The sequence below is a fragment of the Danio rerio genome, chromosome 3, assembly GCF_052040795.2.
Source record: "Danio rerio strain M-AB ecotype USA chromosome 3, GRCz13ab, whole genome shotgun sequence".
Lineage (NCBI taxonomy): Eukaryota > Metazoa > Chordata > Actinopteri > Cypriniformes > Danionidae > Danio > Danio rerio.
The window spans coordinates 15272638-15299833 of NC_141023.1; the positions used below are offsets into that span (position 1 = coordinate 15272638).

The window sequence follows — 27196 nt, forward strand, 5'->3', positions numbered from 1 at the left end:
CAAGCTCTTTCTAGGTATACTAGAAAGCTCCAGGCAGGTGTGTTGAAGCAAGTTGGAGCTAAACTGCAGGACACCGGTCCTCCAGAACCCAGCTTGGAAACCCTTGGGATAGTTCATTCCAAAAATGAGAAGTTCTGTAGTCATTTATTCACCCTTCAGGGGTTCAAACCTGTATGAGTATTTTACCGTTGAATACAAAGGAAGATTTTATTTATTTATTTTTTTTGTAGATTTTTTTGTAGACAATTTTTAACTATGAAACTCAGTGCTCGCAGGTTTCAAGTTTTCTCCATAAAATCATCTTGGTTCAACATAAAACACAAACCCACAAATCACCTGATGGTGAGTAATTTTTCATTGTATGGTGAGCTATCCATTTTAAGTAGTCGTGTTAATCTTGAGGGCCCAACAGCTAAATGGGTTAATGTAATGCTGATTAATGAACATCACTATTGGATGCAAAAATAATTGATACTATTTATTCTCCTATCAGGATTTTTGCAGCCGATATCGAGTAACAATTCCTTGTCTTGATAATCGGTCGATAACTGAGTACCATTTCTAATGCTTCAAGCTTTATAATGCATAAAGAACATTGTCCCTTTAAGTATGATAAGATCTGGGCCTTCCTAAGAGATTAAATAAAGGATGTTGCGTATAATCCATTAAACATGTCTCTTAAACCATTTAGTTAGGAAATGTCATGATCAGAAGGGGGAAAAAAATTAAGAAAAAGGATTGACAATGCAATTTCGAAAGATTTGCAAATGATGGAAGGAGAATTTAACATGTCTCACTGAAGGAAAATGTTAGGAGTGGTTATTTGATGCATAAATTAAAGTGCACACCTACAAATATACTGCTTATTTACTAAAAGAAAATAGGAAGGCCCTATAAACTACTGTTTAGTGCAGTGAGTATATTACAAAAGTTTTATTATTAAATATTCATGTCACAACAGCTCAAAACCCTGGATATAAATGATTGCAACAAAGAGACCATCACTCGCATGAGTCATGCCAATAAACCATATAAACAGTTTGCACCATATCTGTATATATTTTAGCTGCTGTGACACCAGCACAGTGATTGCTCCTCACATGTTGTAGCACTGCTAATGTATAATATACAGTGTGCACATGCCTCTTCCTCTGCTTGCAAACAATCACTTGTGTTCAGTTGTTGAAATCAGCCAGTTTGGCGAGTACCAATCAAGTCATTGGATGCGATTATCGGCTGATACTGATCTCTGGCCGATCGATGGGCGCATGCCTAATTAATACATTTCATCTTCTATATATGTTTGATAAAAATATTTGGAAAAACTTGCTGCAGGTAATTGCCTCAGTCAGATATTGCCTGATTTTGGTAATGGTTTCGTCAGGCTTTCAAACATCTATTTAAAACTCATTATTTTTAAACCCTCTGGTCGGAAAAGGCGAAAATAAACATTTTAATCACATTAATGCACTTTATTTTGTATTTTGAGGATATTTTTTGGGACTAGACAATCTTGTCTAAATTATTTTTATTTTATCTATATATTAGAATAATATTTCACAGTTTTCTATTAAGCCCACCAGCAACTATAGTTCCTGAAGTTCATGGTTTCCATTTTCCTTTTATGCCATTTTCTACTTATTATCCATGTTTAATTTCTCAATGACATGCAAGCCAAAAAAATAAATAAAAAAAGATTTTAAGAAAGAAAAAAAGGAATTGTTTCACTTCCTGTTACACAAGGCTTTCAACTTCCTACCTCTTATTCCAGGATGCAAAATGGAGGCAAACCCTCCCAATTAAAGGCAATTTTCGTGTTAAAATATTTTTTGTTTACAAAAATATCAACATAATCATGAAGGTCTCTAAATTCATCCAAACAAAAATCTTTCAAGAGATCTACAGTTTAGTGTATACTATAGTTGTCGGTGGGCAAATACCTTGTAAGTACATCAATAATGGGGAATTAGAGAGTAATGTGTTAAATCTAGGTTATTGGCCTTGTTTAATGTTGTTGTTGTTGTTTGCTTTCATAATACCCCATTTAAAAACAACCCTCTAACCAATATCTTTACTTTAAAGTAGACTTTTTTTATACAGTTCGATGCACAGTAAAAATGTCAGAGTAAATTAACTTCTGCTCCCACTCCCACAAAGATTTAAAATATCAGAATCACTGAAAAAAACAAAACTACAACCAAATTCAGTCACAACCTCATGCCCTGCTGTCCACACGGACAGGGGTAGTCTAAATCGCTGCTTTTTCTTCATGTTTGGCTGTACTTCCACACAAACTCAAAGTATCATGTCACTGAAAACCTTTATTATTATTATTTTTATTTTATTTTTTTGAAGTCTCTTGTCTGGGTGAAGGTTTTTAAAAGCTTCAGGGTTTTGTGTTTTGTTATGAGAAAAAATGTTTTCGTTTACCAAATTTTCAGTAGTGTAATAATTGTCTTTATATATGCAAAACATGTTCATATTGGACACTATTATCAAGGATATATGCATGAAACCATTTTCAAAATTTAGGCACAAATGGCTTAAATGATATTTATAGCTTTACATGTTTTTTTACATTCTGTTCATCGTTGAATCCTGCTAATGCATCAAACAGTTGAAGTCAGATTTATTCCCCCTTCCAATTTTATTTAAATTTTTAAAAGTCATTTTAAGGACAAAATTATTAGCCTCTTTAAGCTATTTTTTTTTTCTTCCCGATAGTCTACAGAACAAACCAACATCATACAATAACTTGCCTAATTAACCCAGTTAAGCCTTTAAATGCCACTTTAAGCTGTATAGAAGTGTTTTAAAAAATATCTAGTCAAATATTATTTACTGTCATCATGACAAAGATAAAATAAATCAGTTATTGGAAATGAGTTATTAAAACTATTACGTTTAGAAATGTGCTGAAAAAAAAACTTCTTTCCATTAAACAGAAATTGTGGGAAATAAATAAACAATAATTCTGACTTCAACTGTATGTTAACAAATGAAGTTTAATTTTAAAGTATTGCCTGAAAATGACATGTTTTACCATGGTATCGATGCATGTATATAGGTGTATGCATGCTTATTTTGTAAATTGTTCAATCCCCTATTCCCCTCTTAAAAGAAAAAACGGAAACAAACTTCCATATTCTCCTTAGTTTCCATTTTATTTTTCTACAGCAGTCAGCAGTATTTTGACTTTACTATCAGTGAACCCGTTTAATTCCGTAATTTGTTTGCGACAGTAATGATGTCTCTTATTTTAAATCACATTTATATTTCTAAAATCTCCATGAGGTGTTGTATTGTTCTTGATCTGATTTACATTTTATATTTTATTGCTGGTTTAAGAACCTTAGGGTTACATAAATGACACCATTTAGCTAAATTATTCAAGGAAGCACAACCTCAATTTATTGATTTTGTATTTCATTTATATTTAAAAAATCAGCAGAGCAGAATATGCCACACTGCCACATTAATCGCAATCCCCTTTACGGACGCTTGAGGGCTGCAGAGCAACCTGATGCAGTCTGTGATGGGTTTGGCATCAACTTTTGCTGTCGGCTCTATAAAAATCAGCTCCTGTGAAGCCTTAAACCGATTATCCTCAAACAGTAATGTGATCTCAAATGTGCGTCTCCTTTACTGTTCTTTATGGTCATCCGTAAAAAAAAGACATCAAGCTTGATAGAAAAACTCACGTTAAACTAAATTAATTAATTTGATTACACTTTAAATGATTAAATTTTGGGTAAATTATTCATATAAATGTTAAAATGTCATAATTTATTTACCCTTTGTCACAAACTTGACTTTCTTCCACGAAAGCTGGAAACCGGTAAGCATTGATTCCCATAGTATTTGTTTTTCCTACTATGGATGTCAATGGTTACCGGTTTGCATCATTCTTCAAAATATCTTATTTAGTGTTCAACAGGAAAAAAGGAAACTCGTTTGAAACAATTTGAGGATGATTAAATAGTAAGTAAATGTTTTTTTGTTCTGGCTGAACTACCTCTTTAATCCACCAATATACTGTTTACAGGATAATATGCATTAGATTTATCATTAAAGTGTTTTTACAGCTCATGTTTCTCTGTGAATCCTGGTTGTAGGAGCACAACACAGCAGCGATGAGACATCATTATTCCGGCCAGCTCCATGCAGGCGCTGTGACGTCATCTGCCCCCTCCATCATCATCCTCATCAGAAAGAGAGAGAGAGTCACCGACGGAAGCAGCATCACGAGCCCCCGCCGCCCTGTCAACCACCGGATTGATTTCCACTGCCAAAAACGATCACGCAAGAAATACATACTCGATTCCCAATGACAGCGCGATCCCATAGGCGCATTGCACGGTAGCCGTTCTTTGCTTATGTATGCGCGTACTTATTTATTTATTTATTTCTCCATTTCTCTCGGTTGATAATGGCTGTTGAGAGGCAGGTGCATCGCTCGCTGGGCGTGATGTGATGCGGTGCGGTGCGATGGATTGCGCGGAGATGAAACGGACGCAACCGGGAAATCGTCGAGTGTGATCGGCGAGGCGCGGGTGATCTAGTAGCCGACACTGAGGCGCAGGAGCCCGGCGGGGAAGAGGACTCGTCCCCGCCGATCGAGAAATACCGACCGGGTGTGCATTGCAAAAACCGACCGTGAAGTGGCATCATGAGCACCTGATGACATTGTCATGATCTCATAGAGGCCGATTTGACACTTTTAATATTGATTTGTATATTATCGTCGTTAAACGAGCTTCGGACAAGCGCCCGCAAAGATGATGGAGCTGGACGAGGTGGTGTACCAGGACGACTATGGGGCCGTGTCCGTCATGTCGGAGCGGGTTACGGGCCTGGCCAGCAGCATCTACCAGGAGTTTGAGCGCCTCATCAAAACCTACGACGAGGAGGTGGTGAAGGAGCTGATGCCGCTTGTGGTGAACGTTCTGGAGAACCTCGACTCGGTTTTGACGGAGAACCAGGAGCACGAGGTGGAGCTGGAGCTTCTCAAGGAGGACAACGAGCAGCTCATCACGCAGTACGAGCGGGAGAAAGCGCTGCGCAAACAGGCGGAGGAGGTAAATATTGATATTATATCACCATCACACAGCACATCTCTGCCTTTAACCTCCTAGGGCTTAGTGGGCACATGCATGGACAGCACGTTTTAGCTCCTAAGTGGCTATTTAAATACTTTAATGTTTTATACTTTATGACAGACATACAGTGTCATCCTACAACTGTGCAGCATATGAAATGTTCCAAACACTATTTTAACTGTTCAAAATATGCAAAAAAAAAAAGTTTTTTTTCTCTCTGATAGTCAAAACATGTTTAAAAAATATGTATGTTATTAATGCATTAAAAACAGTCAGGAAAAAGTGTTTAATGTAAATTCAGACCACAAGTCCACATATATGGACATCATTTTTTTCTAAAAGTACATCGTAGCAAAAGATGATACTAAGGTTTTATTATAATTAGGTTTCAATAAGCCTAAATAGTAAAGAAAAATAAAAAATGCATGTAAAAAAACACATTGGGCCTTAAGAGGTTATTGCAGTGTAGCATTCAAGCAAACTGTTTTATAGTTGAATTGTCATTTATAGCAAATGCTGTGGTGTTTCATAACTATACTTGCTATAGTAAAGTATTACAGTGCATTATAGTATTATTGTGGTACAGCACTTTTTATGAGTTCTACTGTACACTTTTGTGATGAACTGTAATAATAATGTAGTACATGTTAGTTTTTACTGCAGTAAACTGTGGTTTATACTAAACTAATTGTAGAAAACTACAGTATTGGGTTTTGTTGCATTACTATAGACCATTTCAGTGTGGTCATGTCATTGAGCCATTACATTTCCTGCTTGTTATCAAACTATTTCACAACTGTAACAAGAGGCAAATCAATCATAACTTAATGTTAAATCAGCTTCATAACGTTATTTATCCATATGTGGCTCTTTTTTGGATTCCCGGACGCTACTGAAATTATAAATGTGAAATAGGAATTGCGTTCGGATGATCGTTTTTGTTGACATCCCTCAAAATGGTCTATAGTTGTATTAGCACAGCAAAATGACCACATCACCTGCTTAAATATAGTTTAGTTTAAAACCACAGCTTTTAATATGAAATGTTATGAGCTATTTTCATGTGGGATAACTGTCTGTGAATGTAAACATTCTCGCATCACTGCCTTCAAACAATTCAAGCACAGATTTATTAGTTGATCATCATAAAAACCTGTACTAATTTATACCAAATGCTATAGTCTCTTAACTATACTAGGCTATTTTAAAGTATTATAGTATTTACAACATATTGCTAATGAATGCTACAGCAAGCCATCATTATTAACTGTAATAAATACTGTTCACAGTTAACTGCTGTATTGTTGTTAGGCATGGGCCAGTATCAGATTCTGATGGTAGGATAACTTTGGCTGAAAATATCACGGTTTCACGGTATTATGATAACTGCTCTAAAACCTATTCTTTTTAAACACAATATATTTTATTTTAAGAAACATTTAAAATATTTTGGAGTAGTTAACGTCAAGCTAAATAATTAAAATGAATTATTGACTTCTGCTGTCTTTATTTGTAAAAAAAAAGACCCAGATACCTTTACAATTTTTACCAACATCTTTGGATATCTTTTCTACTGGAGATACTGTTGTCTTAAAAAAACTAAAAACAGAAGAAAAAAAAAAACGTTAATAAAAAAATTGTACCCATACCTTAGGAACGGTATTACAGAAAATTTTGGTGGTTTTAAACCTTTGGTTTTGGTTAAACTGGTGGTTTTACTTTTCAAAACTGTGGTATACCTTAAAAACGTTTATCGTCCCATCCCTAATTGTTGTATACTAAACCCTATAGTTGTAGACAACTGGTATTGGGTAGTTTGGTTGCATTGCTATAGTTATTATATTACTCTGCAAATATAGAATTACTTCAACAGATGAATTCAAGTACTAAATGGTAAGGTTCTAAAACCAGTATGTTATTTAATATAGTATGGCATAGTCTACTTTTATGTCATATAACCGTGTCTGTAAAGGTAAATATTGTTATATCATCACACATCACTGCATTTAATGCGTTTAATGCCAAAACAATATAATGATTTTGGAACTTAGTAACGTGTATTATACTTTATGTAGAGCGGAGAAAATACCGTGCATTAAACACGTCATGTTTTTACCTGGGAAAAGTATTTCTATTTGAGCTGTTGACATGGGATCGAGCCAGATTTGTGCAAAAACCCAAACAATACAAACATCAAAACAAAAAAATCTGTAAAACTTGTTCATTTTAAACTTATTTATTACTTTATATAAAATGCTTTTTTGGCGATGGAAGCTTAAAGACGCCTCTCGTGGAGAACGAAGTCATATGCATTGCTCAGTTGTGGGTTTTTCACAGACTTCAACAGAGTGTCAAAATCTTGATAGTCCTGTGGGTCTCGTCTATCAAATCTGAGCTTTATTTTGTATTTTATTGGATTTAAGTCAGGTGATTGGCTGGGCCATTCCACAGCTTGATTTTGTTTCTCTGAAAGCATTTGAGAGTTTAGTAGGCTGTGTTTTGGATCATTGTCTTGCTGAAATGTCCACTCTGGTTTCATCTTTATCATCCTGATAATGTAGATGTTGGACTGAAGCAGTTAATATTCATTTACACTGAGGAAAGACAGAGGGTTGATGAAGAACTACTGAGATATTGCTGCTGCTGTCTGGGCTTTCTCTGCCTTTCCTCCTTTTCTTCATGTGTTCAATTCTTCTTTCCTGTGTCATTTCATTTCATTACGCATTTGTAAGCTAATTAGATTTGTTTTCTTTGCATATATGGATTTCTTTGGTTGTTACCAACACCTGGTGAAAATTTTAAGTTAACAGCACCTTTTTTGAGAAACATGGTGACACGTTGAATACTTATTTTCCCGATGTATTGTAGTCTTTTCAACAATTTGTCAATGTAGGCTACAGCATACTGTATTTTCATATGGAAAAACTGTCTGTGAACATTTACAAGAAACATTGACACGACTTTGTAAACCTTGTGAAGTCTGTCATACTAAATATTATGAAGATAAATCTACATTTCTGAAGAAAAGCATATTTGACCCGTGTGATATTTGTAGTGAGAACATGGAGCACACACTTGATAAATCCAAACTGAAAAATATAACATTTTCTTCACAAACATTTTAGTGGAAAGTTTTTCCAAAGTACATTATGTATAGCAGTGGTCACCAAACTTGTTCCTGGAGGGCCGGTGTCCTGCACATTTTAGTTCCAACCCTAATCAAACACACCTGAACAAGCTAATCAAGGTCTTGCTAGGTATACTTGAAACTTCCAGGCAGGTGTGTTGAGGCAAGTTGGAGCTAAACCCTGCAGGGACACCGGCCCTCCAGGACCGAGATTGGTGACACCTGATGTATAGTGTTTGTAAAACATTGTAACCAAAGATATATACACTAGATATCGCATACGGACCCTGAGCATGCGTCTATAGTGCTGCCACATTTGTACAGTGCTCCCAGGACAAATGGCTTTCAACTGCACTAGTCAAGACTAAAGTCAATGTGAAGATGCTGGACTTTTAGCTCTTTGTACGGGGGTAGTAACAAGCAAACAAAGAAAACAAAGCATAAAGACAGAACATTTTATAGGTAAGAGTTTGTTTTTTACGTTTTTGTATGTTACGAACTTTTGTGCTAAAGTAACGTTATTGATATTCACAGTCACTTAGTGCGCTAATCATAAGTAGCACCAACTCGCATTAAATAGTAGGCTTATGCTATTTTTGTTGAATAAAATCAGCAAACAATGTAAATGAAATATGACTACAAGATACTGCAGTGCCAGAAACTTGTATTATTGTCGGCTAAGTGAGCGCATTATTGTGAAATGCTACATCTTTACTGCTGCTCTTAACATTGTATTATTTATCTTTGACCTGGTCAGTTTTTTTATTTTTTTAACCTTTCGACATCTTGAGCAAATATAGCCAACAAATGCAGTTCTGTTATGTGTACTTTAGATCTACCGTCTAATCATTTCTGTGCAACTGACCAGACAGCTTCAGGGGACAGATGCCCTTTATTCTCATGCAGCGCTACAAGCTAACATTTCCAAAACATTTCCCAAACTTAACTGTATTATCGACTACACAACCAGAACATTATTGTAATTCATGTTTTTTAAGCTCTAAATGAAAGCTTGAAGAGCGTAAAAACACTGTATTCAAAGCACACATAATTGTTATAATTGTAAAGATTTAGTGGGTTAATGATAAATGGAGAGTGTGTGATCACAAATGTCTTAATGGTGATGAGTAGGGAACATTGTGTGCATCGAAAGAAAGAGAAAGAAAGAAAGATATTAAAGACAAAGAACAGACAACATTGTTTGTTTTTTTGGTTGTTGTTAGATAAAAAGTGCATGGACTGAAGTGTTCACACACTCATACACTCATACGTGATGTATACAAACTATATAATATATATAATATACTATGACCAGGGATACAATCAGCCAGCGCAGTCGTCCCTCCATAGTAAAAAGTGAAATTTTGTGTCTGCAGGTTTGTTTACTTGCGGAAGTTCCACTGGCATTTTCCCACACATTAATTCTGGCCAATCAAAAAGCAGTTTAGGAAATATGTTCAATAACATCAATGAGGGATGTGGATTTTGTCAGATGACTGTATTTTGGTTTTTAACTGGTTCAGAGCAAAGCAATCAGTGTGGTGTGAAAAGGATCCAAAAACGGCAGAAAAATGCTACAATGTATCATTTGTTGCCCTTGGTCTGGACCAAATGAACCGAACCACAGATGTGAAAGCACCCTTAGTCGCTGACATTATCTTAAGCAGGTATAGTGCAAAAACTCTAATGTCTGACGGCTGCATCTCACTCAGGGCTGACTATGCTAATGTGAGAGAGATTATTACTAATGGGCGGGGCTTTCAAAGTGTTTCTGCAGACTGTTTTCATAAAGTGATTATAAAACATAGAATTAATTAATGTATACCATTAAAACTGACGATATTCACACATTGTTGCCACACAACTGTTTAAACCCTTTATAATTTTTTTTTTTACATAATAGATCAGGGGTGCTCAATCCTGTTCCTGGAGATCTACCTTCCTGCAGATTTCAGTTGCTACCCATATCAAACACACCTGAACCAATTGATTAGGACCTGAACACCACTTGATAATTACATGCAGGTGTGTTTGATATGGGTAGCAACTTAAATCTGCAGGAAGGTAGATCTCCAGGAACAGAATTGAGCACCCCTGTAATAGATCCTCTTTCATAACAAAAATACCGGGAATATATTCAGTTACTCCCCTAATATATTAAAGGTGCAGTAGGTGATTGTCTTCAGAAACATTTTTTGTTGTGCTGGTTGAAAGTCTCTTCACAGTCACAGTCACAGCCACATAAAACAAAACAAAAATGATGTATTTGCCGAGTTCAGCAGCTAATCAGCTGGAATCAGCTGAGGTGAAGTAATTGCAACCAGCAAGGACTAGCTGTCACTCAAGTGGCCACGCCCTCAATTATGCAGACTTAAAGGTGCAGCAGGTGATTGTCTTCATAAACATTTTTTGTTGTGCTGGTTGAAAGTCTCTTCACAGTCCAATAGTAATGATTACAGTAAATGATCTAAATGTGTTTATATGTATTTTTATATTCTGGGTAAAGCATAAAACTAAAAAATGTTCATCCAATTAAATAGAGTCGGACCGTTATCTCCCTTAATTCCGATAAGCAGGTCAGACTGTCTGTCAACATATGTAGATTTCGACTTCTGCGCATGTGTTCACGCAGATCCGCCATTAGCGCGTGTCCGTCTGCATCACAAACGCATGCGCGCGAGCGAGCTGCGCGGGCCGTTTGCAGATGCCTAGTCGAAGCCGGGGGCGCCGAAGGACAGCCGAGCTCGGGCCGATTACTGTAAAGCCAGGCGCGGGTATAAATCGCTCTTAAAGCGGCCGCGCGGTCACGAGATGGACCGGGAGAAATCAAATGCTGAATTGAAACTTTTAAATATCTGAATCAATATTGGAGTTACTTTAGCACGCTGGAGGAAGGACGACACCATGGTCTGAAGTATTACTGTTAGACAGGTAATGTTCTGTTTTGAAATTATTTTATGTTAGATTGTGTTTTGATATGAATGACTTATATGCACAGACGTGTTGTTCAGCCACTGAAATCTCCTGGTGAAAGATTGATGTGATTATTTTCAGTTTCATAAGGTCCTTTGACAGCATCTATAATGTAGATTTATATTTAGTTTAACAACAAAACATTAGTAAATAGCGCTATTCCGCCTAACCTGCTTTATTGAGCTGAAGTTGCTTTTATATTCACATTGGGTCATTTTTGAACAATGATAGCCTTCCTATACTGTTTACCATGCTACTCTGAATATTCGCTCTGCAATAGCATGTAAGTGTGGCTAAGTATAATAAATGTAATTCCTGCACGGTGCTGGCACTAACTAACTGGCGAATGACATGAAGTAGTGGGTTGTCTGTCGGCTGTTGTGACGCGGTCCGAGCGCTCGCGATTTCAGGGGGTGTGGCTTTTTAATCACAGTCCCTCCCCGCCATCCAAAGATAATATGCTAAGCGGTTAGCTTTTTGGCAGATCACCTACAGCACCTTTAAGTACATCATTAATGTTACACAATTTAATATGAACATTCACAATACCATTGATGCTTTCAATGTTATTACAGTAAAACATAACTTGGTCATTTGTAGACTGAAGCGCCTCCTAACTGGGTCATTGTTGCACAGATGTTGAAGATTTATTTGGCTGTAAACTAGTTTAAAGCACATGCTTGTGTGACTTGTATTGGAGAATTCAAGCATGATCACTTATGTTATCTACACCACCTGACGAAGGTCTTGTGGTCGAGTCCAGTTGAAAGAGCAACAAATAATAACTTGACTTCTAGTTGATCATTTGGAAAAGTGGCAGAAGGTAGATTTTTCAGATGAAACATCTTTTAAGCTGCATCCCAATCATCACAAATATTGCAGAAGACCTATTGGAACCCGCATAGACCCAAGATTCTCACAAAAATCAGTCAAGTTTGGTGAAGAAAAAATCATGGTTTGGGGTTACATTCAGTGTGGGGGCAAGCGAGAGATCTGCAGAGTCGATGGCAACATTAAAAACCTGAGGTATCAAGACATTTGTGCTGCCCATTACATTACAAACCACAGGTTTTCAGTAGGATGGCTTCTCATACTTCTGCCTCCACATCAAAGTTCCTGCAAGCAAAGAAGGTCAAGGTGCTCCACGTTTTTCCAGCCCAGTCACCAGACATAAACATAATTGAGCATGTCTGGGGTAAGATGGAGGAGACATTGAAGATGAATCCAAAGAATCTTGATGAATCTGTGTGCCCTGCAAGAACGCTTTCTTTGCCATTCCAGATGACTTTATTAATAAGTTATTTGAGTCATTGCAGAGATGTATGGATGCAGTCCTCCAAGCTCATGGGAGTCATACACAATGTTAATTATTTTCCACTGCAGCATGACTTTATATTCTATACTGTACATTATTTCTGTTAAGTGACAAGACTTTTACCTAAACAAAGTCAGACCTTTCTGTCCTAATAAAATAATAATAATATTTTAATAAATTTTAATATTTTATTTTGGTTAAATAAGCATAATCTAGGGGCCTTTGTCTTCATATAAGCCACTTCTGATACCAAATGATCAACTAGAAGTCAACTTATTATGTGTCGTTCCTAAAACGTGCACATTTCAAACAGAGCGCCATCTTGTTTTGCTTTTGGCATATTTAGCACGTAGTATTTATCATACACAACAGAATGCTGATGCCTATCAGTTTGGTAGTCAATTGGCAGTAGCACCAGCAAAAAGGCAGACAAACAAGTAATTTAATTTATTTAATTGAATCACTTAACATTTACAGATAAAGTTATTAGTGTAACATTTTATGCCTCTCTCTGTGAACTCTGCAGCCCAGATTGGACTTCATTGCTGAAAACTATATTTTAAACACTTCCCTAAGATTTGCATTTTGTCAATTGCAAAAAGAGAGGCAGAATTGAGAACAGCACATTTTACTGCTGAAAAAAATAGACATTGCTTCAAAATAATACAATTGGTTAAATAAATGAGCTATATATTAAGACTTGATATTTTCACCTTTAATGTGGCAATGCAAGGATTTATTTACTTGAGGTACAGAGGACAAAAGTGGGAGGATGATGGGTAGGGAGGGTGATTATGGGTAATCAATGTTCTCATAGAAGAAGGCTGGCAGCCGCTGTAACCTGATTCTCATGTTAGAAGACAGACAGGGAGCACAGAACGAGAGAGGGATGCAAAGAGAGAGAGAGAGAAAACAGCATTCTCCAGTTTCGCATCCTCTGGGATTATGGCAGTAGACTTTAATGGCCACATTAAGAACGTCCATCTTACTGCCTTCCTCTTATATGGACCATACTAACACACAATCTGCATGTTAAACAGCGTACAGCTTCGCAATCATGATAGAAGTCAGAATGTCTAATTTTGTATGATTAGCATGCACAATTATAGTTTAGAATGATAGTTTATTTGCAGTGTGTAGTTATATAGACATTTTTTATTAAATTTGTGAACAATATAAAAGCATACATATGGCTTTTTTTTGAAAGGTTTTTTTTTTTGCTTCATATTCACATCTTTCTAATACATCCGACTTGAAAATAATGTATGCATATGTTGTAGAGAGAACGTAAACAAGGATGTAAACAACGGGAAATGCTGTTTACCACCATTAGCAATTTAGCTACAATTTCATATTTATCCGTCAAACCGCTGTAAACATCCACAATCCTTAGCAGCGCTGCAGTGTCTCTCTATGCGGACGTTTTCCCTGCGTTACACTCTCAAATAACAAAATTGCAAAAGATATTTGAACGTTTCATATTACTTATTTTAGAAAGCACGCGTGAGGTTTAGCTGTGTGCTCTTTATTTTCTGTCTGATTCAGGTTCAAGCTGATACGGCCTGACAGTATTTACACAATGGCAAAGTGCATTCTAGTAGAGGCGTGACTCTTTTCCTGGTGACGTGGAGCTGATCTGCGAATCACAGCACATTATGTTAGCTGACCAATCAGAGCCTCTTGAGGGCGGGCCTTTCAAAGGAACTAGGAAATATGACAGTCGTTTTCATGTTAGCAGAGTAGCTGTATATAATCAAAGTAAGATATATGAAAAAATAACATGATTTTCTACAAATGAAGCTTGAGCACACATTGCTTTTGCGTCTTATAAACAAAATCAAGCTTAAAAAATACACTCTGCACTCCTTTAAACATATTTGTCTACTTGCATAGTTTCATCAACCTGAGAACATCAAGGAACAATCAGGAAAACTGACACTGCCTTGATTGCATTGGACATGCAGTATTTCAGCGTTGATACTAAAATTGTTGCAGATTTTTGAAAACCATCATGTCCAGAGATTGACATGTAAATAATTCCATTGCTTGAAGTGCAGAAAAGTTTTTCAGAGGTCATGCACACCCAAAAAGTGGTGTAGCAGTGTGATATGACAGTATATTGGCTCTGTGTGTGTTGGCTCGAGGAGCAGGCAGAGTGCCTTATGCTGTGTTCACACCAGATGCAGAACGCCCAAATAAATCACGATATTCGTATTTAAATAGACACGTGAACATTTTGAGTTTACTCGCTTCATTTGCGCGTCAAATTCACCTCACAATTCATTTCATAGGCAGGGCTTCTGTCTGACCGGTGACTCTAGCTTTGTTGCTAAATGGCTAACATGGATTTTATTGAGAGAATAGCTTTGTTTATGTGCTTTATGAAGGCTGATAAACCGCATCGATTTGTTTGGAGCCGTGCATAAGTCCACAATATCCTTTCAGAGGTGCACCCAGCCTTACGAGTTCATCATCTTCTCCAGAAACTGTACCTAGATAATAGAAGCTTTCAGAGGTGCTTCCGACTGAGCCGAGCTCAGTTTGATGAACTACTATCTGGTGTCTGCAAGAGGATTTTTCCCCAGGACACCAACAACAGGTGCTATGTCATAATCACACCCTACATAAGAAAAGCTCCTGATTGGTTAATGCAATGCGATTGTTCGGTGAAGTTCAGATTTTCCAATTCGAGAGATTTGCGCGTTAAGCGTGTTGATTGTGCAAAATGCTCAAGTTGTGCTGCTTCATTTACGCGAATTGCGTAATTTGCGCCGCCTCATCCGGCATATCACGCCGCAGGATGTCTGTTCCTGTCTTTGCATTGACTTGCCCCATTCCCATGACCTTTGAATGGGTGACATCAAGCATTGCCGAGCTGAATTGTGGGTCCGTCGGCGCCGCTTAAGCGGCATTACTTGCTGCAGAAGTTGGGAATTTCTCACCTTTTCAAGCACCAATCAGATCGCTTTATGCAAATTCCCCAGCTCAGACAGTAGCTGATTGTGAACTTGTTTCATTGGCTGATGGCACGCTATGATGATCACATCAGCCCCAACTTCAGACACAATCCGAAACGACCAACAATCAAATTGATTCTCTAGTGTAATGTCTAAAGTGATGACAAAACAGGTAATCTTGCTCACATTTTAAGATTATAAGGCTGAACAGCATGAAATGCCATCTCAATCTAGAGACATTTCCCAGTACTATAATTAGCCCTGAAAAAACACTAGCAGATTACTATGGTATAAACGCAGCCTTACAAAACACATAAGAGAGAATTGGACTCTGTCCTTAGATACTGTCCTTAGATAAAAACTGCGTAGTTGCAATCTAAAAAACTACATTCTCACCTCAAAAAGCCTATAAAGTACATTTTGTTGTCCAACAGCTGCAATATTTGTCAAACTGTAGTGAGTTTATTGATCTGCTGTCACTTTATGTGAACGGAGTAATACACAAGGGTGAATTGGCTTAATGAGTGCTGTTATAACGGGAATATCGTCTGGCTTTCAGCCAGTCAGATTTGAGAACCAGACAGAACAGTTATATATATATATATATATATATATATGCATGCTCACAAATATTTTTATATATTGTGCAGCCCTGATTTTTTGTAAGAGATATATAAATCTGTTTGGTAACGCTCATTATTTTTGTGAATTCTCGTTGTTGGTATTGTGATGCAGAAATAAAACGTTTCCCCTTTAATGACTGTTGTTGCTAAAATGCAGTTAAGGATGGATCTTGTTATATGCCAAGTTTTGGCAAGAATTAACATTGTGGGGTTACTTTTTACGAAAATCTTTGTTAAATCTATTATAAAATCCCAATTATATAGTATATGTAGTACTCTAGGATTGGCTTTAAGTCAACGCTGTCATTCGAAGGACATGATTGACCTAGTGTGATGTTTTTATTGAAGGCTGATTTGGGTTTATAGTGTTAGAGTGTGTTGTTTTTTCCCCCTCTTTGCAGTTCTGGGATTACTGAATTCCAGGAGGATGTTTGTGGCAGGGCTGCACTGCAGAAAGAGCCTATTATGTTCCACTTTTAAATCCTTGCAGCTCAAAGTCACCACACACTGCACTTGTGAGTGTGTGATGTTCCCGGGTGAATGTGTGTCTGTGTCTGTGTGTGTGTGTGTGTGTGCGTGTGTAAATTTGACTGTATTGTATTCGAAGAACAATCCCTTCTCCAAATGCTACTTTGACCTTGTGATGTTCTGCTTCATAATCTGGTTATAGATATGGAGAGTCAGCTATACATACATACACACACACACACACGTTTTTGTGAATTGTGAAATCTGAAAGTTCCAATGAGCACAGTGGCCTCCATCATCCGAAAGTGGAAGATGTTTGGAACCACCTTGACTCTTCCTTGAGCTGGCCGGCCATCTAAGTTGTGTGATAGGGGGAGAAAGGCCTTAGTCGGGGACGTGATCAATAACCTGATGGTCACTATGTCTGAGCTCCGATGTTCTTCTGTGGAGAGAGGAGAACCTTAGAGAAGGACAACCATCTGTGCAGCAATCCACCAATCAGGCCTGTATGGTAGAGTGGCCAGACAGAAGACACTCCCCACCTGGAATTTGCCAAAAGGCATCCTAAGGACTATCAGACCATAAGAAACAAAATTCTCTGCTCTGATGAGACTAAAATTAAACACTTTGGAGTGAGTGCCAGGCCTTACATTTGGAGAAAACCACCAGGCAGCGCTCATCACCAGGCTAATACCCTCCCTACAGTAAAGCATGGTGGTGGCTGCATCATGCTGTGGGGATGTTTTTCAGCAGCAGGAACTGGAAGACTAGTCAGGATAGAGGGAAAGATGAATGCAGCAATGTTCTGAGACATCTTGAATGAAAACTTGCTTCAGAGTGCTCTTGACTTCAGACTGGGGCGATGGTTCATCTTCCAGCAGGACAATGACCCAAAGCACACCGCCAAAATATCAATAGAGTGGCTTCACATAAACTGCGTGAATGTCCTCGAGTGGCTCAGCCAGAGCCCAGACCTAAATCCTATTAGTGAATACTTATGTACATTCAATTTTTCAGGTTTTTATTTTTAATAAATTTGCAACAATTTCATAAAATCTTTTTTCACATTGTCATTATGGGCTGTTGTGTGTAGAATTTTGTGGAAATAAATGAATTTAATCCATTTTGGAAGAAGGCTGACGGAAAAAGTGAAGCGCTGTGAATGCACTGTGTGTATATATCTGCATATTTTGTCTATCTCTTTCTTATTCTTTTTGTCCATATATCTTTATGGGTATGTCTGTCTATACCTGTCTATCCGTCCGTCTGTCCATCTGTCTGTCTATCTATCATTCTATCTATATGTATGTTCTTTCTGTCTGTCTGTGCATCCCTCCCTCCATTGTAAGACCATCCACCCGTCTCTTGTTAGATGAGGGATCTGACCTGCTGTGTGTGCATCTGAATGTGTTTTAACAGAAGTTCATCGAGTTTGAAGATGCCTTGGAGGCGGACAAGAAGGATCTGCAAACCACAGTGGAGACTCTGGAGCTGCAAGCAAAGCAACTGGAGCTGAAGTCCAAGAACTACGCTGACCAGAGTGAGTGTCAAATTCATCACACACATAAGTAGACACTAACAGAGGTTTTGGGATCTTACACCATCCATATGTGACTATTCCTGTTTTATAGTCTCGCGTCTGGAAGAGCGAGAATCAGACATGAAGAAAGAGTATAATGCCCTTCACCAGCGCCACACGGAGGTCAGTAAAACCAAAGACTCTAGAATACACAAGACGTGTCACTCATATAGTTTTGAATAGGGAAGCGTGTAACAGTCAATATGGCGAATGAAGCTCCGCCTTCTAGTACAGGAGCCGAACATCAATCGATTCAGACCGACAATTCTCCAGTGGAAGGGCTCGGATCAGATGGGAGTTTCTGCAGATTTTATGCTATTCGAAGGTTAAGAAATGAAACTAAAGAGACAGTTGAAGTTTCATTTCACTGGTTATTCCTAATATGAAATTTAATCGTAAGCTTGGCAAGCTATTTTGGGAGAATTTGATGTTTCCTTATTCAAACAGACCGCCCGAGCTGGGTTTAAATGTTGGCTGCTGAGTGAAATGACTTGCCTTGAAGGGTCTTTGGTAAAACACAACACACAGGGTCAGAACTTTACAAACGGGTTCTTTCTACAGACGTGGAAAACATGGAAATAGAAATTTAGGGAGAGTTAATTTTTCTTTGAATGAAGTTGTTAATGTGTTCTTTTGTCTGTTGAAATTGCTTTGTGTGTGTGTATGATAATTTTTTTTTATTTACAAGGCAAATTAATGTACGTTAACTGGTCTTAAGGTGTAGGGACACTATAACAAAAATCAGAAGTTAAAAATACAAAACTCTCAATCTCCAAAATGTCCTCAACACTAATATTTTGATTTGATTTTCCTCCAGATGATTCAGACATATGTGGAACACATTGAACGCTCAAAGTTGCAGCTGTCAGGCAGCAACCAGTCTGAATCCACAGGCTGCGGACGGTCGTGAGTAACTCTTATAACCAGTTTGATCTAGCCATTCCAATCCTGTGCCTAATGAAAAGTTTGGATTGTGCATACGTGACCTTGGAGCTCGAAATCATGGGTATGGACCGTTTTGATCAGGGGTCACCAATCTTGTTCCTGGAGGGCCGGTGTCCTGCAGATTTTAGCTCCAACCCTAATCAAACACACCTGAACAAGCTAATCAAGGTCTTACTGGGTATACTTGAAACACCCAGGCAGGTGTGTCGAGGCAAGTTGGAGCTAAACCCTGCAGGGACACCGGCCCTACAGGAACGAGATTGGTGACTCCTGATTTTGATGGATGTAAACGATAACATTGGTCTTAAAATATTTCCTGTATTACATTTTAAACTTTGATAGCTTTTTCAAGAATCCACTTATTGATAAATAATGTTATGATGGCTGTTTTAACATTACGTTATGATTGAATTGCCTCTTGTCACAGTTAGGAAATAGTTTGGTAACAAGCAGGAAATGTTCATGGGCCAATGACATGACCACATTGAAATGGTCTACATTTGCATGGGTGTATTTGTTGGAATGGCCAACAATACATAGTATGAGTGAAAATGATCTGATAGGCCAAAAATCATTAGGATATTAAGTGAAATATAACAGTAATAGTGAAAATAAATACCAATAGTGAGAGTCAAAACAAGAAAGCAAAATGACAACAGCCAATTGACCCTTTGCTAAGCCACACAAGAAAACCGCCACACACACCAATCGCTGCTTAGCAACTGTAGCTACGCACGAGATGTCTATCTAGCTTTTGAGCAAGGGAAACAAGCCAAAGCACTGTGCAAGTGGATTGTGCAAATCTGATACACTGTATCCTAAAATTTTGGACAGGGGGTGGAATTTGTTTCCCTTTTTGAAGCTTAAAACCCAAGAGGAGAAATGCCAGCATGGATCGAGCTCTGTGAGGGACGATAAAAGAGCGGGCTTGAGTTAGTTTTGTTTTTGATATACCTGACACATTTAGTGATAAAAAGATCTAAACTGTGTTTCCCACAAAAATACAAAGCAGGTTATGTTTCCCAGCTGTCTTTTTTCGCTCTATTCACCTTATTCTTCGCCGACAAGCGGGCGCTGCCATTTGAATCTTTTTGGCTCGAGACTTCCGGTCTCATTCACTTCCATTCATTTTTATACATTAAAAACTGCTCGTTTCGCTGTTTGATGTTGCAAACTGATATTTCCTTATTATATTATTCTACATGGTCTGTATAGTCATGCAAACATTTGTTTGTAGAGCAAGTAGTTTGACCGTTTTCTGCCGTTTATTATTCCTAGTCATTTCTCCCATAGGCGACTGAATCGGAAGTTCAAAGACAATCGCGAAAACAGCCACACTTCCGCATTTTAGAATAAGGTCAATATTATGAGCACTGTTCCGTTTAAGCCCTCACAATAGTAGTCGTACTAATTTCTGTCATATTTCCATCTGTTTCGAGCTACAAATATTTGAAATTACATATCAACAGAACAAAACCTGAGATGTGATCACAATCTGAGCACTTGCGATCAATATACTTCACCCGCAGCTGTTTTTCAGTCATTTATAACCCTCATGGCCATGTCAGAGCTGCAATTTACCGATGTTTTCATTAGTCTTTTGGAGATTTAGTCATGGGTGATGATGTTTTAGGGGGTTAGTGTCTGCTTTTATATTTGGTGTCGGATTAATATTTGCTGGTAGGGAAAATCTATCTGTTCACTTCTGCTATTTATACCTTGATTTGCATTTCAATGGATTTATTTTTCCACTTAACTGCAAATTAGAATAGAAACTGTATAAAGAGCACACAAACATACACAAACATGTTATAGCTACTGTACATTGCTATGGATAAATGATGGAATTTTGGCACAAAATTCCAGCAATTTCGCCTTTCTGGCTGTTCTTTCTATGAATTAATTATGTAGAAGCACTGTCCATGCGTGTTTCCTCGTCGGTTAGTAACGCTATATTTCATTGCACAACAATTAATCTATCTGGCTTTTTGGTTAAAAAAAAGAGAAATCACAGTTTAATTAGTTATTATTAGATTATTTAAAATTTCACCTCTCCTGCTGTGCATGAACTAAGCTGTTAGCAAATGAGGCGGCTTGGCTAACCTAGCTTCAATTTTGATCAATTTATTTTCTAATCGTTTGCCTATGTCATGAATATACCCCTGTAATGCATACTGCAGTCCTTTTTTGTCTGGCTTTCTCAGAAATCTCACCTGTTTGCCAAAAATGACTATTTATATCCATGGGAATATCTGACACCATCGCATACATATTGTAATAGACGTGCCAGGCACGAAAGCTTGACAGTAACAACAGTAACTAAGGAGGGCGGGGCTTAGCAAAGGGTCAATTAGATTAAGAATATCTGCTGAGGTTTTCACTCATTCATTGTGTTTTAAAGACTAAATGTTTGCACCATGACACAGTTTTTTAGTCTGAATTCGAATTAATTAACTCTGGAAAAAATATATTTAATTACCTGCGTCTTTTATTATCACTTAATAAATTAATGGGTTTAAAACATAGCTAATAAAAATTGCATTTTTCTCGGCAATTGTTATTTCAAGAACAGTGGTGCATATTGCATAATTTTGAGTATTTAGTGCCATAAATATACGAGAACTAACTTTTTCATTATTAATATTCATTTCTTAATTTGGACAAATTTAAAGGTGATTTTCTCAATATTTAGATCATTTTAACCCTCAAAAAATATTGTCCCATCCTAACAAACCAAACATCATTCATTCATTTTCCTTCAGCTGAGTCCTTTTATTCGTCGGGGTCGCCACAGCAAAACTTATCCAGCATTTGTTTCATACCGCGGATGCCCTTCCAGTTGCAACCCAGTACTGGAAAACACCCGTTTACACACATACACTTCGGCCAATTTAGCTTACCCAATTCACCTATAGCGCATGTGTTTGGACTGTGGGGGAAACCGGAGCATCTGGAGGAAACCCACGCGAACACGAGGAGAACATGCAAACTCCACACAGAAATGCCAACTCATGCAGCCGGGACTCAAACCAGCGACCTTCTTGCTCTTAGGTGATAGTGCTAACCACTGCGCCACCTTGTCGCTCAACCAAACATCAATGTAAACTTGTTTTTTACAGATTTCATAATGTATAAACTTCAAAAAATGGACACTTGTGACTTATAAGTAATATGTCATGGCTAACCAGTTAGAAAAAATTTCAATTAGGTCTTTTCAGTGTTGATCTACAAGGTTATTGCTCATATACGTTATAACTGTGAGTTGCTGTTTTGATGTATGTGTCAGTTGCTTTAGATTTTTGTTGGTACAAAATGGCCCATTATGAGAACAGTTGTCTTGGAGACAGCGTTGCTAAGCACTGGGTGATGATGCTCAATGACAGACTGTCATGTCTTGCTTAGTCAGAGCTAATGTTGTGGCTGGCTTTTAGTCACACTGGATTATCACATAAATTTCACACGTTTCTATTTCCATTTAAACAGACTCAATTACAACCAGTTAAGCAATTTTGGTAGAGAGTTGTGAGAGAGATGTTGTTGTTGATTGTTATTATTATTGGGTCAAGTCGAGCTTTATTGTCATTCCGCTACATGCGTGGACATACAGAGGAACGAAATGTCGTGTCTTACAGGACAACGGTGCTACATAGATTATTCATGAATACAAACACAACACTGGACATCAGAGCTATTTAAAAAAACAAAAACAATGCATAACGAACATATACTATAAAATAAAATACTTAAACTCTACACATAAGACGGGCTAAACAAGTACTTTTACATCAGGGGATCCCAAACTTCTTCAGTCCACGACCCCCAAAATATTAATGCCAGTGACCCCCAATATCTTCTGAGGTGGTTATAAATACAGAAACATTGCATGCAAACAATAACATTAACACAAACTTTCGTTTAATTTTCAAATGTTTATCAGTGCCTGTAAATGGGCCAGAAAGTTTAACCTCGTGTTATAAATTCAATCTGCTGCATCTGACGCTTATGCTGTGTCTTTAATATAATATAATTACCCCAGGGGTCGCAATCCAATAGGACTAGTAACTATAAGCTACTATACTAACTGTAAAGTATATAGTAACTATAAACGAGATATTTTCTCTTCTGTAGAGTATGGATAAAATATGGTTATTCTTATGGTTTAATAAAAATAAATAGATTTTTGGACATAACCAGGCAACACTGAACAACGTTGTGCAGGATATTGTGCAAAAAAAGGTATTTAAGGACTAATATTGTGCAAAAGGTAATTAAGGTTGAAGTAAGCAGTGCAACATGATTCTGGTACATTTATTGAGTTTTTTTATAGCTTTTTTCTTGCATTCGTTTATTGCTTTCATTATTAATGTTATTAATGTTGTTGTTGTTGTCATTATTATTATTATTGTTGTTATTATTATTGTTGTTATTATTATTATTATCATTATTGTTATTATTTTTATTATTACTATTATTTTTGTTATTATTATTTCATCATCATTATTGTTATTGTTATTATTATTATTATTATTTTGTTATTATTATTATTATTATTTCTACAGTTGATTATTGTTATTATTATTGTTATTATTATTATGGTTATTATTATTATTTTTATTATTATTATTATTGTTCATTTAAAACCTATAGAGTTTTAAAATATTTTTAGGTGTATCTTCTCCTATCTTCTGATTTCTGTTAAAATGTATTAAAAATGTGACGCAGTGTGTGCTTTCTGAAATTGTGGGTTGCATAATCACCCATCATGATAGTCAAGCTGTTTTTGATTTTGTCATGTTTTCAATTTGTTGAATTCATTGAGTTTTTTTTTTTTTTTTGCATACTGTAATGTGACGTTACGTCCTGTGTAAGTATTGTGTGACCATGTTTGTAAGTGTGTGTATGTTCACATTATTTTTGTCTCTTTCTTTCTTTATTCATGTACGTGTGCCGCTGTGTGTGTCTCTGCAGTCAACGACACAACTGGAGGAAAAGGTAAAATACGCCTGTGTATCCCAGTAGTCTCATTATCTCCTATTAAAAGGCACAGTATGTAATGTTTGCCACTAGAGGGCGTGTATTCAAAACAAACAAAAATGTATTTTGCTGACACAGTGAATGAATGTGGAGTCATGGCAGTGTTCTTCATTTTATCCTACAGGACTCCTGCAAAAAAAAAAGCATGATATGGCAGTCGCGTCTTTTCAATCAATCAAATGAAAGCAAAGGTGGGGTTTCCATTGAGGTGCCTGCAGTGTTTGTGTTGTCAATATGGCCCCGTTTACTCTGCCAGTTAAATGTGACCCAATTCCGATTTTTTTGCTCATATGTGACACAGTTCGGATCTGTTTTATGGCCATGTAAACATAAAAAAACGCATGCATTCGGAAAGATCAGTTTCAGGCCTCCTTCATACGTGGAAATAAATCAGATATAGATGGGATATGTGACAACGCGACTGTCATGTAAACAGGCAGATTGGATGTATTGAGGCATTCCGTTCTGTACATTTTTAAAATTGCGACAATGTGGTGCTTCTCTGCTGTTTATTGACATATAAGAGCGTGTGTGGCGATACCAATGCGGTAAATAACAATAACAGACGAAACACAGAGGAGGAAAGTGGCCAGTCGCCATAATTTGCCACCAGACCTGAGATCTCTTTCATACCCACAAATTTCTATGAATGGTGGAGGACATCATAAAGCATATAAACCATAAGTGCAAGCTGTGATGACGGCCCTTTCCCACCTCCTCTGCCTCAAAATCATTTTAAAGTTGGGCGAACTTCGTGTTGTAATGTTTGCTTTTTGTCGCTATTAATACACGCACTACGGGCTACATAGAACAACTATTCTCTCCAACACCAGTGCGCACTCAAGCAAAGGCTACATCTTCCAACCACACACACACACACACACACATATCAGGGCCATACCATTACATAAACTGCGTGGGGGTAAATCTGGACTAAACTATTCACTGCTTATACACACTACACTTTGCATATTTCGCAGAGCTAAAAACAAGACAATTTCTTCCATCGTGGCTAGTGTGGCACAGATGCTAGAACCCGTCTTATGCATGCACGGCATTGTTAATTGTGTGGCAAGTGTAAACACATGAATTGGATATGAGTCACAATTAAAAAGAACATGTAAACAGACAGACAAAAAAATCAGATGTAGGCAACAATCAGAGTTGGGCATCAAGACCTGACAGTGTAAACGGGGCCTATGACTACAGAGAATTTTGAAGGTGCAGGAGAGACTAGTGGTCGCTGTTTCGAGTTTTCTGGAGCTGTATGACTTCACAAATCACGAATTTTGCAATATTATCAAATATTACAATTATAACAATATCAACAGCAACACTCGCGCACAATACACAGCTGATTCAGTCGTTGCCTAGTGATATAAAAAGTCAAGGAAAGGAAAGGATGTGTTGCACCTCGCGTTTGGAAAATAGAAAGCTAATGAAGTAAAACAAGAGCCAACAGTCAGCCGTTGGGCTTTGTTGGTCAGCGTTGTTCCAGCTAGTTGGTTTGGTGTGTTCCAGTAGCAGCCAAATTCAGCTTTTAGAATCATCAATGAATCAGAGTGCGAGTGTGACGTAGTGAAGTAATGAGTTAACAATCAAGCCAAGAAGAATCACAAAGAGTCTGGCTGCAAATTTGCTACATTTCTCAAATATTTGCACACGATATGGATTATTAGATTATCAGTAGGCCCACATGGAAGCTGCGCGCGCAGAATTCCACAAATTTTTAGCCCATCATTGATTGTTTATTTACTTGTGTGTAAATTTATATTTATTTAGTTTTTAAATTAATTTAGCAATATTATTGACTTAAATGAAAATGTTCATATGATTCATTCACAATATAGTTTGTAAAGTAAAATTTTCTGACTTTTAGTAGATATATTATATGAGAGACTTGCTTTGTTTACCAAATAAAGGGTGTGTAATTGGATTTGCATTTTAAATATTAAATAAAAGTTTAATAAGGTAATTTTAACTTCATATATTAATTGTTTAATTTTGATGCTCCCACAATCGTTCCGCATAAATTTTCAGATTTTTAACAAAATTTTCTGCAGAAATAGCAAAAAATGTCTGCAGATTCTTTCTGGCCCTAATTATCAGATACATTTTCTCAAGGAAATCCCCTCATGGTGACTGACAATAAATCTGGTAATGCTACTGAACGCTGCTTTGTTTCCGTTTTGCATAAGCACGTCAGAAATTCTAGTTATTCTGTTGTGAACGAAATAACACTACTGCCACCTATGGGTGTGGATAGACGTCCTCTTGTGCAGGCGCAGAATGCGCACTCTTGTTTCAGTCGACTGCTGTCCGATTGGTGCGTTCACAGGCAGCTTTTTCATCCAGATGGAACCTGACGTGAGGCAACAACACTGTTGTGTTTTGTCGGCACTAGTTGTTTGCAGTCAGATTGGTTGGTACCGGGCCTAATAAAACACAACATGTTAAAGCATCTTTTGGGTTTCCCTCTTTTCTATTAAACCATAGGTCTCATACTTAATGCCTGGAGGGCCACAGCTCTGCACAGTTCTGTTCCAGCCCTTATCAAACACAGCGGATCCAACTAATCAAGGTGTTCAAGACTACAAGAGACTACAATGCCTGATTCACACTGAGCTTCAGCGTCAGACTGAAGTTGTGGTTGATGCAATTGCATAGCGTCATCAGCCAATGAAATTAGAACACAGCTGGTTACTGTCTGAGCTGAGGTATTTGCATAAAAAGTGATCTGATTGGCTGCCGCTTCCGTTGGCACTTTAAAAAAGTTGAGAAATTCCCGACTTCCTCAGTGGCCACAATTCAGTTTGACAATGCTTGACGTCACTCTTTCAGAATGAATGGGAAGTGTTGATGCTGGCGCCCCATGTTGATGTCTGTCGGAGGAAGTAGAGGCTAAACTGTGTAGACCTGTGGCCCTCCAGGAATTGAGTTTGAGACCTTTCTATTAAACCAAATAAGAAATAAAGGCTGTTTGTATCATTAGTGTAGTCACGCAGATATTTCACACTAGTTTAAATGACTTGGAAATTTCTTTGAAACTTTGGCGATAACATAAGTACAGAAGTTT

General features: G+C 37.4%; 1 protein-coding gene across 50 annotated transcripts in view; it reads left to right on the top strand.

The window, feature by feature from the left end:
- Positions 1 to 4208: 4208 nt before the first annotated feature.
- The window catches only part of mapk8ip3 (mitogen-activated protein kinase 8 interacting protein 3), an 87580-nt gene continuing 64592 nt past the window's right edge, over positions 4209 to 27196 (top strand). For 37 of the 50 annotated variants that reach the window (XR_015479397.1, XR_015479385.1, XR_015479392.1 and 34 more), the window contains exons 1-5: positions 4209 to 5078; positions 17982 to 18102; positions 18194 to 18264; positions 18959 to 19047; positions 24055 to 24078. Coding sequence is in view for 34 of the 50 variants with exons in the window: in XM_087241933.1 (XP_087098059.1) it covers positions 4779 to 5078; positions 17982 to 18102; positions 18194 to 18264; positions 18959 to 19047; positions 24055 to 24078 (605 nt within the window). In the remaining 16 variants the exon portion in view is untranslated. 50 annotated transcript variants of the gene reach the window in all.